Source organism: Lithobates pipiens, unplaced genomic scaffold (genome assembly GCF_037356315.1).
Source record: "Lithobates pipiens isolate NorthernLeopardFrog02 unplaced genomic scaffold, aLitPip1_a1.2 Scaffold_16, whole genome shotgun sequence".
Taxonomy (NCBI): domain Eukaryota; kingdom Metazoa; phylum Chordata; class Amphibia; order Anura; family Ranidae; genus Lithobates; species Lithobates pipiens.
In genome coordinates this window covers 368,153,548-368,165,659 of record NW_027507748.1, presented here as the reverse complement: position 1 = coordinate 368,165,659, position 12,112 = coordinate 368,153,548, and the positions used below count along the sequence as shown (strand labels likewise).

The 12,112-nt window shown below is 39.4% G+C and overlaps 1 protein-coding gene across 2 annotated transcripts in view; it reads right to left on the bottom strand.

Annotated features, from left to right (window-relative positions):
- DHX40 (DEAH-box helicase 40) overlaps positions 1-12,112 on the bottom strand; it is a 107,170-nt gene that overhangs the window by 87,372 nt on the left and 7,686 nt on the right. For both annotated transcript variants that reach the window (XM_077482107.1, XM_077482106.1), the window contains exons 2-4: positions 9,017-9,209; positions 5,111-5,256; positions 478-597 (exon numbers count right to left, since the gene is read on the bottom strand). In XM_077482107.1, the coding sequence (XP_077338233.1) occupies positions 478-597; positions 5,111-5,256; positions 9,017-9,200 (450 nt within the window). In that variant the 5' untranslated portion in view covers positions 9,201-9,209. The remainder of the gene's footprint in view (positions 1-477; positions 598-5,110; positions 5,257-9,016; positions 9,210-12,112) is intronic.

Sequence of the window (12,112 nt, the reverse complement as noted above, 5' to 3'; positions counted from 1 at the left end):
CGCGACTCCGGCGAATCACAGCGATTCGCCGGAGCAGCAAAACCCCGAAAGTCACTCTGGGATACATGGCAGCGGCAAAGATGAAGACGGAGGACTGCTTCAGGGGCTTCGTTCTCAGGTAAGTTATTCATAATGAGCTAGTATACTATGCATACTAGCTCATTATGCCTTTGCCTTGCAGGTTGCATTTTTTTTATGTTTTTAAATAGCCTTTACTTCCTCTTTAATGGTATGTTCTACTACTACAGAAAATGGAGCCTACATATCATGAGCAAATACAGAGGCTTACATATACATGCATATTTACAACTGTATAAAGAATCAAGTTTTTTTGAAGGGTAACTTTTATCAGAGCACATACACAATCTATTATTATACGGTACATCAAAGCATATAAAGCAGAAAAAGTACTGGCTACAAAAAACAAACATAAAAAAAAACGCTATCTGGTTAGTGTGGACTTGCACATATACTTACAGTACTTAAACTTCGTTCATGAGCTTCATCCAGAACAATTGTACTGAATTTCAGGAGATCAGGGTCTGTCAGAGTGTGCCGCAATAAACACCCATCAGTCAGATACATAATGGCAGTTTTCTATAGTATATAAAATGGTTTACAGTGTTACAATGTATGCAGTCACTTCACACATTTGTACAGCATTCTTTGTTGTTTAATTGAGCAAATTCTAGTGTTCTAACCTACAGTAAACCTGGCAATTAACACAATGTGTTATAATATGCTGCTAATTGCAGCTCTCTTTCTACCATGTAGCTTTGTTGAGATTGGAAATGTATGTAGACATTAGAATCACAAAGAATTAAGCTGGCCATAAATGGATCGAAAATCGTCTGGTTCCTGCTGCCGTTCACCTTCATGAGAATTAAATCTATTAATCAACTTCTCATGAACTGGCTTGTTGGTAAATTTTCACTCAGTCAGCGCATGCAGCCAATCAGCTGCAGCATTGATCAGTGTATTCTGATGGCAGAGGAGTCCCACTATCAGAATACAATGACACAGCAGGGAGGATTCCTATATCCACAATTTTTTAGCTAGCTTTAAAAATTTTGCTGGGATTTTACTCCCTGTTAGGTAGATTCAACCTCTAATTTTGCCCTGGTGACCAGTGTCACAGTTATTACCAGAAGGGACAAGGTAAAATATGGACACCTCTTTTGGTGACAACTATCTAAGAGAGTCTCGTTTTGTAGAGATTTACTCCTTACTTTACTTTCTGTTGTGTCTCTGGGACAGGAAGTGAAATTAAATCTTCACAGCAAAAAATAATTAAAAAAATCGAACAGGGGATTTAAAGTGGTTAAGCCATCCCCTCTATTAAATAACGATATGTGTCCCAGTGTCTGTGTTATATAGAAAAGATGCTGAATTCTACCTTATATCAGAGCGTCTGAGAACTCCTGCTGACACCAGCCAGGATGAGGGGAGGAGAGATGTGAGCAATAACGTGAGCGCAGAGAGACACTCTAATATAAAGGTAGAAATCAGCATCTTTTTTTATATAGCACAGACACTGGGACACATAGTGTTATTTAACAGAGGGGATGGCAAGAATATACTATAGTTATTATTGCAGCAGGAGGGGAGTGATCGGCACTGTCACAAGATGACAGGCAGGGGGGTGGGGGAGGAGTGAGAACAGAGGAGAGCTGCGGATAACGGAGGCACATCAGCTGACCACTGTGTCAGGGTTCAGCAACCATGAGAAACAATGGTCATTTTTCAGAGGGGAGGGCAGAACCAGGCAAGATCAGCCATATGTTTCAGGTGATACAGGGGGCAAAAATTACACAGCACAAGCACTATGCTGTATAACATGCTTTAAGGCAGGGCTCGACAAAACACGGGCGCCAGGTCGCATTTGCAACTAGAATTAGCGACTTGGCGCCTGGGGCAGCACAGCTGGGGGTATGCTGTCTCCGCGGACCCCGCCGCCGGCGGCCGGTAATTGAGCCCCCGGCTTTGAGGCCTTCTACGATCCTATGGTTCCTTCTGGAATCTGGCGCCCTCTTGTGGTGGCCGTTGGAATTACAACCAGCAATGCTAATGGATGCAATGCTAATTCCCCTGCCTGCCAGCCTATCTTCCTTCCCTTTACTCAGAACCCCTAAACATTATATATATATTTTATTCTAACACCCTAGAGAATAAAATGGTGGTCGTTGCAATACTGTCTGTCACACCGTATTTGCACAGCGGACTTACAAGCGCACTTTTTTGGGGAAAATGTATTTAAAGCGGTTTGGTACCTAAAAATGAAACTTCATCTTATTAAAATCACCAGATTGAGTACTTACCTAAATGAACCCTGAAAAAAAAATTATTCTTTACTTACCTTTTATTTCAGATGTTTCTGCTGACTTCCAGGTTGTCCTCCCGTGGGAGTAGGCGTGGTTATCGTCCTCGCAATGGTCCCTGGGAAATTTCTAAGCTATTTCCCAAGAATCCATGGGGGGACAATGAAATTGCGAAATCTCGCGAGATTTCGTTAGGACGCCGGTCACGTGATGAGGGCATGTCCGAATTTGCCATTTTTAAAGTGGGCAGGCAGCTGTATCTGCCATTACCACTATTGCACACTGAGCATGTGCGAGATGGAGCGGAGCATGCTGGGAGCCGAGCGTCATCGATACACAGGAAGTAAATGCCTGTGGGCTTCAGATGCCCACACTTAAAAATGGAAAACGCCAGAGCACTTTTTTAAAAGTCATCCCGAGGAAAAGAATCGTCGCGCCGGGGGTCAAAAAAACGCCGGACGTGGATGCTAAGCGAAGGTAGCAGTCGCCCACCTGTAACACAGGTAAGAAAAAAAAAAAAAAAAAAGAGCGGAATCCCGCTTTAATAAAAAAAAAATAAAAATAAGACAACAGTAAAGTTAACCCAATTTTTTTTTATATTGTGAAAGACAATGTTACGTTGATTAAATCGATACCCAACATGTCACGCTTCAAAATTGCGCCCGCTCATGGAATGTCTATCTATTAATGTGTGAGTACCCTGTGTATGAAAATTTTTAATAAATGCTATTTGTGAAATACTACACTATGGTATTCCCTCTCTATTAATCTATTGGGTCCTCTGGAGCAATAAGAATAAAATTCAAAGGAGAAGGTGACCGAATTTACCAGGAGAGAAGACATATAAAGAAATCTATATACCTCTATGCGAATCCCTCCTTGCTATAGGTAAGGGGCCACTGCCCACTAAAGTGTGATCACAGCGGGATTAAGCACTGGGAGATCCACACCTCAGTTGAATTTGCACAAGTTTGCACAAAGCACTTACACTTAAAGGAGACTGTTGTTTATTTATGGACTTGAATATTTATATCTTTTTATTTTTGATGGATTTCAATATGTATATTTAATCTATAGAGGCCGGATTCATTCTGATATAACGTATGTTACAGCCGGCTCTGTAGTGCGTTTACTACTATATATATTTTTTGTTTATTCTAAAGTTTATTCCCATGTGATCAGGCGAGGGTACCCTCTTTTTGGTCTAGGTATATTCTTTCTTATTTTCTTGTATATCATTTGTTTATTATTGGGGTGGTTCACTTATATCACCTCTGGAGTGTGTTTACTTATTTGCACATTTATAAGACGCACTTGGCACTTTATGATCAATTCAGTTTTTTGGCTTTGCACTCAATTGAAGCAGTTGTGTTTCCGTGGAGGTTTTCAATTGACTCTGTAGTGCGTTTACTTTTTTTTTTTGTTTTGCATTTTTTCTGCACTTTATCAAAATAGTAATCTTTTAAGAGACTGTTTTTAGTTACTTACCTTTGTTCACTTGATTTTCATTTATTTGGATTCTATCACCTCTGTGGTGTGTTTATTTTATTTTATTTAATGTAGCACTTTGCACTTTTTGATACTATTCAGTAGACATTTATAGATATATATTTTTATATTACACTATTGATTTATGTAACTAGGCATTATACTTATCACCCTCGGAGGGTTATTTAATATAGGGACAGCGCAATACCAACATATCTTTAGTTTCATATTAAGTGGATACGGTGTGATCCATTCCGGTAGTAGCAGCAGCTCCTGACATTTGATAGATCACCAGTGGTAGCGCAGGAATAAAACACTATCATTTATACGTTGAGTAAATCGATACCCAACATGTCATGCTTCAAAATTGCGCCCGCTCATGGAATGGCGACAAACTTTTACCCTTTAAAATCTCCATAGGCGACGTTTAAAAAATTCTACAGGTTGCACTTTAAGTGACAGAGGAGGTCTGGGGCTAGAATTATTGCTCTCACTCTATCGATCGCAGCGATACCTCACATGTGTGGTTTGAACACCGCTTTCATATATGCGTTTGCTTCTGCACGCAAGCTTGGCGGGACAGGGCGCGTTTAAAATATTTTTTTTTATTATTTTAACTTTTATTTTTATTTTTTTCACTGTTCTTTTAAAAAAATAAAAATAAATTTGGGTCACTTTTATTCCTATTACAAGGAATGTAAAAATCCCTTGTAATAGAAAAAAGCATGACAGGTCCTCTTGTATATGAGATCTGGGGTCAGAGAGACCTCACATCTCATATTTACACTAAAATGCAATTTAAAAAAAAATTGTCATTTGAAAGAAATAAAAAAAAAAATGTCCCTCTAAGAGCTATGGGCAAAGACTTGGAGACAGGTGGGGGGCGGCACTATCCTCCCCTCACTCGTCTCCATGTCAGGCCAGGGACAGGTCCAGATCGCCGTCACAGACCTGGCTCCTAACTTTTTTAGCTGGCTCCTAGATTCCAAGCAAATTTGTCAACCCCTGCTTTAAGGGATTTTTTTTTTTTTTTTAGGGTAACAAAAGCTTTAATCTTCCCCTAACTCTATCCCAAAAACGAAAAAACCTTTTGGCTATGCATACATTAACTTTCTAATCAACAAGTCCGTGATTGACAGAAGGCAACCTTGGATATGCTTTTTTATAAAGAAATACAAATCTTTTGGCACGTAAAACAGGTAATATATCTGTATTTTATTAAACAGTGTCAGAAGTTCAGCTTGAGAAAAAATTATGTTTTAAACAATTACACACAGCAAATTAAGGCTAGAACAGACTCCTACCTGGGATGTACAGTCATCAAATCGTACTTGGTAACCTACAGTACTTCCCAATGAGCAATTCATTTCTTCCGACACCCTCTCCGCTACAGATATAGTGGCAACTCTGCGTGGCTGTGTGATACCGAGAATGCCATGCTCTGCAAACCCTTTAAATAAATTTAATATCACAGTTATTTGACTATTTTCATGAGACCTGGCAATAACACAAGAAAGTTAATCAGTCTATATGTAGGGAATGAATCCTTACTTCTGCCCAAGAAAATAGAAAAACAAACATCTATGGGATTTTACAGATGCCCTAACATATACAGTATACAATATACACCATAGTTAAAATGTGAGGATTTTATATTCTTATAACACCTCCTTGGCACATTCTGGCAAAAGATGGCCCATTAATACACATACCATAATACATTTTACAGTATGTAAACTATTTTTTCTTCAGTTAACTGTTGTGCTTTCCTCCCTTAAGCCGATAGGTTTTATATTTATCATTCATGAAAAGGTATTTCCCAAGGTCCTGCATGATCATAAGATCAGGGGGGTATTTTTAAAAGGTTATTACCCAATTCATTTTGTGGGTTTGAGAGGTCCCACTTCAAGTTCTGTGAAACACTTAGGAATCCCATCCAAATAAAATAAACAATTTCCCACTCTGCTAACACAAGCCAGTTAATTCCCAGTAGGTTGTGCCAATCCCTAAAGCCTCAAACACACGGTACGATTGTTGGCCAACCAAGCGTCAGATTTTTGTCAAAAGGGAGTGTGCCAGGATCTTGTCTTGCATACTAACGGTACACAATTGTCGTGCCACAAAACGCAAACATATGAGGAATTTCAGCTCTTGAGCGCCCTTTCTGCTAATTTCGTGTTTGATGAGCATCGATTCCGAGCATGTGCGTTTGTATTTTCGAGTTTTGTAACACGGATTTGTGTAGTGACTATATGAAAGTATGAGGTGAAACTGTTGTCTGCCAAAAATTTACTAGCCTATCATCCAACATTTGTTGGTGGAAAATTGCGCAACAATTGTTAAAAGGAGCATACTAACGGTAAGGCTTTAGGACAACAGTCTGTCAACAGACAATTCACTGCCAACAATTGATATGCATGAATAAGATAGAGCAGCCTGGTATAATTGCCCAAGAGAAATTGAGTGCAACCTACTGGGAATTAACTGGTTTGCGTTAGCAGAGTAGTAAGTTGTTTCATTTATTTGGATGGGATTTCTAAGTGTTTCACCTCACCTCTTAAACCTACAAAAAACATTGAAAAATACCCCCTGATCTCACCATCAAGCAGGAGCTTTGGAAATACCCTGTTCATAAATAATAACGATATAAGCAACCGGCTTAAGAGAAGAAAGAACAGTTATACACAAAAATACTGTTATACACAAAATTATTTAATATACTGTAACATTTAATTTTCATATGTTTTCATAATGGGCCATCTATGATCATAATGTCATGCATTTTTATGGATTTGAGGATCAATGTTTTATAAGAATATAATTTAAAAATGTTGACATTTCAACTATGGTCTACATTGTATATATGTTAGGGCACCTGCAAACTCACAGATGTTTGGTTTTCTATTTTCTGAAATTTAATATTTTAAATACATTTAAAATTATGGGTATACTATACACAATAAGCCTTCAAAAAGTAAAAAACAGACCACCAAAACATATACATAAATCACAATGGTTGCCCCTCCCCCATACCATAATAAGCAGTGATAATATGTGATAATGTAGCATGAGCAAGCCAGATGGAAACCCAGGGATTCCATTTTTATTTATAGAATCAATCTCCTCTTTCCCAGCACTCCTCCCCACAGGGACTGTGACATAGATCAAGGTATTCACGTCGGCAATTAAGTTCCTCACGTCACTACTTACTTCAGCCATGTCTGGTACCCTTTCCCTAAGGGGCCTTTAGGAAGGTTCATAACTGAACATGCAGAGCTGCAGTACTACTGTTTGCAAGGGCCGTTTCAAGAAAATGACCATGAATAGGCAATTAGAAAATTCTGACATGCAATCGTTTATCTGTGAGGCAGTGGATGAGTCTATGCAGGGTTACTCCCCTTAAAAAAAGGCAGACACACACTCAAGAGGAATACTGTTCACAGTCTCCAATGGGAAATCATTTAGGGGAGGACTAGTGGTTAGATGAACCAGTAGTTGAGCCATTTTATTTTGATTTTATTAATGCATCTCCCTTTGTTTCAGAGCTCAAAGAGGCCATAGGATGGGAGGAGGAGGCTGAAGATCCCCACAGATGGTAGGGGAAGTACTTTCTAAGCGTGAAAAAGACATTGTCATCTTTCACTCTTATGTTTGAAATCAAAGAGCTGAGAGAAGAGGTGTGCGCTAAGCCCAACAAGAGGCCCAGTCTCACAAACAGATTTCTGTTCAGCGGGTTCAGAGGCCTGGGATTCACCTCCCAAAGTGGATGGGGCTCTGCATCACCTGGCTAAGCATGTAACCCTCCCACTAAAAGAAGAAGATACAATTTTGACCTAAAAAGTATTTATACTTCACCAGGGGCAGCCTGCAGGCATTCTCATGCCTTGACGACTATCTCCAGAGTTTGCAAGTGTGTACTACTAACAATCAATGTGCCCTTACCTCAGGCCTACCTAGGAACTTGATCATCTGAGCATTAGAAAAAAACAAAATAGCCTCAGATTTCATTGCAGAGGCTGCTGTTGATCTTACTTGCCTATTTACTAATATGATAGCCTATTCCGTCACAGGTCACAGAGCTTTGTGATTAACGTATTGAGCAGCTGATGCGGGCTCTAAGTAGGTTGAGAGGGAGAGGTTTCAAGGGTTAGCTTTTTCAACTACGATTATTGACACACTATTCAAGCCAACAAATAGCTATATGAAATGTACCCACCACAGAGTCCAGAGAAAATTTCAGAATTATTCCAAGCAGAGAGGAAGTATATTGGTGGTAGAGCTACATCATCATTAAAGTTCAGTTTTCAGCACTGTTGTCATTGGCCCACTAGGCTATAAACTCTTTGGTCGTGAAATTTTTCCAGGCGGTCAAGAACAGGCCTCTTTCTCTGGTGCCGAACAGCCTTGTTACAGAACCATATTTTTTCGATCAATTCATGTTTCATTTGGCATCTTTCTCTGCTGATGATTTTTCTCAAGATCACTACTTTGGCCCACAGGGTCTCTGAACTTCAAGCTTTCTTGTGTTGGAAGCCCTTCTGTCAATTGTTCTCAGGCAAAGTCATGTTAAGACATTCCCCAGAGTTTCTACCAAAGAGGTCCTTGAAATGTTATTTTAATTCAGAAATTATGATGGCATCTTAAGATTCCTCCGTTTCATCTTTGGCAGGTGCGCTTTTTGTAAAGGCTGGACTTAGTACCTCATTTCTCAACTTACCTGAGCAGGACCAAATCCATCAGGAACACACAGACAGGCTCTTTAGTCTATCTAGGTGTCCAAAAAAATGGTACTGCAGCTTCCAGTTACGTTGGCCTGAATCATCAAAACTCTAAGTAAAGAAGTACCCCAAACATTAGACCCCTTCATTAGACAGTAAAAGGAGCACAAAGCCCCGGGCTCAGCCTGTTCCATTGGGGCTGCCACGTCTTCTTCTTCTGCTTGTTAAAGTTGAATACAGCTTCAGGATACCTACAAAGCTCATTGAACATTCAAATGAAATGCCATAGATTTGAGAGCTACTGGGGCACTCAGAGACATAAGGAAAGGTAAATTGGTGATAATAAAGGTCAGTATGAAAACAAGGTAATGTGTGCAAAATCTTATTTCTGAGATTATTTATAAAGAACATTTATAAAGAATACTACGCGCAGCACAGCTATGGGATATTCAGGGGCATACATAATACAATGACTCCAAGCAAATAATTTACCTGCTTTGTAGAGATACTGAGGAAGCTGTGTAGTTTTCCCACTGCCGGTGTCTCCAGTCACAATAAAGAATGAGGTATCCCTGGCCACCTTGATAAGCTTTTCTTTGCATCTTTCAATAGGAAGTCGGGGTAGGTAGGCCTGTTCTAGAGTGCAGCTTTTACTAGGTCTCCCTTTAGATGTCATTTTTCTGTTCTGTAACAAAGGGTGGCATAAGGTCAGCATAAAAGGCTATTCAAATCGCTACCTGTGCCCGATACTTTCTCAGGCTGCAGGCTGTATGCACAGTCAGGCACCAGTTCAGTGAATTTCAACATATCCCCAGGAAAACAGAGCACAGTTATTATTATACGAACTTTCCCATCAATCACCGGATTAGACGAAATGAAGCAATTGAAAACATAAGGCAGACATTTACCAAACACCTGTCTAGTTGTGAAAATGAATAGTTTTAATTTAAAGAACTTTATAATGCACAGCTTCTGCGCCAATATTTATTCACATGATCACACAGTTTGGGAGCATATCACCTCTGATATTAACATTAAAAAGAAACTACAACCCAATAAACTGTAGCACTTGTTTAAGAGCCAGTTAACACCACAATTTCTGCATTCTGGATGTGTTTCTGCATGCATGTTTACACATATTTTTGATGCTCTCTGGTGCATTTCCCCCACATTCTTCTTAATCACAATTCAGGACATGTGTATTCTGGTGCTTTTTCATGCATTCTGCCATGTTCCAGATGCGTTCTGTACACAAAAACATGCAGCAGGTTCTACTTCTACTGTTGACTGCACTGGAGTGAATAAGTGCCATTGGAATACATGGCAAACACTCTGCAAGCGTTTTTTTTGTGCAGAATAAAAACACACTGGACTGCATCTGGTGTGAACAAGCCTTAACAGGCACAGTATAAAAACAACTTCTGTATACAACCAAAATAGATTTATCAATGTCAAAATCTATCAATCACTGGGTTAATTTCTTGGTGATGATCCAGCTTCTAAGTGGAGTAGGAGTGCACCCATACCTACCAACTTTCTAAAATGAGAGAGGAACACATTAGTAGAAGGTATTCTATGTAGACAGAGGACATACTCCTGCAATGCACCAAGTTAAATGGACCTTAAAGGTTAATACGCCAAAAATGATTGGTTAAAACAAAAAAAAACACAAAATTATTTTATTTTTCCTTTCACCACTACTTTATTATACTGGTATTTAAAAAATGATTTAGTGGTTGGATGTATGGTTTACTGCAGTATAATACTTAAGGTACTAAATAGAACATTTCTTTATAAAGGTCTATGCATCAGACCAAAAAAAAAAGACTGACACATGGAGAGAAAGAGGAGCAATCCCTGCAAATTAGGGACAGTTGGGAGCCATGGTAAACCTGTTACCTATAGCAAGCAAAATCAAAACCCCCAAAGAAAGAAGTGAAACTAGACAGCTTCATACTGACAAGTTTAGTTTTTAAAAATCTGCTGACAGACGCTGTGCTTCAAAACCAGCCCTGATGAAGGGGTATGTTTTAGTCCCTGAAATGCATTGGCTCTATGATAAAACCTTTTATCCTATTTTGGAATATTTGTGGAGGAAATCTTCTGGTGTGGTGATTCAATCTTAAAAAGGTGCTTCAGGCTCCTTCAGAAAAAGTTAAACGTCAGCAGTTTCAAATACTGTAGCTGCTGACTTTTAATATAAGGGGATTCAGCGATGTGCGAACCTGAGCCGATTCTTAATTCGGCTTCAGGTGCAGGCACTGGCATCTCTAGTAAGGGAAACAGGAAGTGAAGCCTTTTGGCTTTACAGCCTGTATCCAACTGCACATGCCAGAGTTGCACTGCACCTTGTGAATGGTCCTGTAGTCTTCTGGGACCTGTGATGTGTTCCAGAAGACTGCGAGAAAAAGGGGGGGGGGGGGTGAACTTCCAGTTCAGAACTGGCAAAACCAGGTACCCCCTTACTTTCAAAAGTGCCAAATGTGGTAGTAGAAGTGGGTAGGGTAAAAAAAAGACATTTACCTTTTTGGGTGGAGCTCTGCTTTAAACTCTACAAATATATGAGATGCATAAATGAGAGTGCATATACTGTACTTGGTGTGTAAAAGCTGCCAGTCCAGAATCCAGAAATGCAAATACAATTACAACTCCTAGAGGAAATACAATTATTCTTAGGCCTCACTCATGCACACTGCTGCTCCTAAACTCATGTTTATGGGCTTTTGGCATTTTTTTTGCCAAAGCCCCTGAACTCAACTCAATAAAAGCCTATGGGGGTTATTTACTAAAGAAAAGTCCACTTAGCACTGCAAGCGCACTTGGAAGTAAAGTCGCTGTAGATCCGAGGGGGACATGCAAGGAAAAAAAAACAGCATTTTAGCTTGCACATGATTGGATGATAAAATCAGCAGAGCTTCCACTCATTTCAGATCTACCCCTTAGATTTAGAGCGACTGCACTTCCAAGTGCACTTGCAGTGCAAAGTGGATTTGCCTTTCGTAAATAAACCCCTATGTGTTCATGTACACATACGTTTTACCAGAGTTTAGGAGAAGCTCAGAAGCAGTCAAAATTCCTCTTCTGAACACAGAAGTATCAGGAGAGGAGCTTTTGGGCATAGAAAAAGCCTAACGCTCCCAGGCGCAATTAGAACTTTGGCATTTATTAATTTCAATGGCCATCATAAATTAAAATTCTGCCCAATGAAATAAACTCCCAAACACCAAAGGTTGCTAAACTGGTTTGAAAAAAAATGTCAGGAGAAACAGCGTTTACAATAAACCAGTATGCATCAGATAAATATCCAGCGCTTTAATGCAATTTGTATGATTGCTAGACTCAGAAGATTTGAATTAATATTTGGTTATGATGGTGATGTTGACTATGTGGCTGAGTGTTCTCCTTGCTGAAGGCAAAGCCCTGCCTGTACCACAATGGCTACCTCCACACAGAGAAACAATGTATTGTAGAACAAGGCATGGTAAGTCAGTAATGGAGAAAGATTATCTTCAATAGGACCACAGGCAATACTGATGAATATCTTTTTTTTTTTTTTATGTCAGATTGTATTTATTTAAAAGAAAAAAA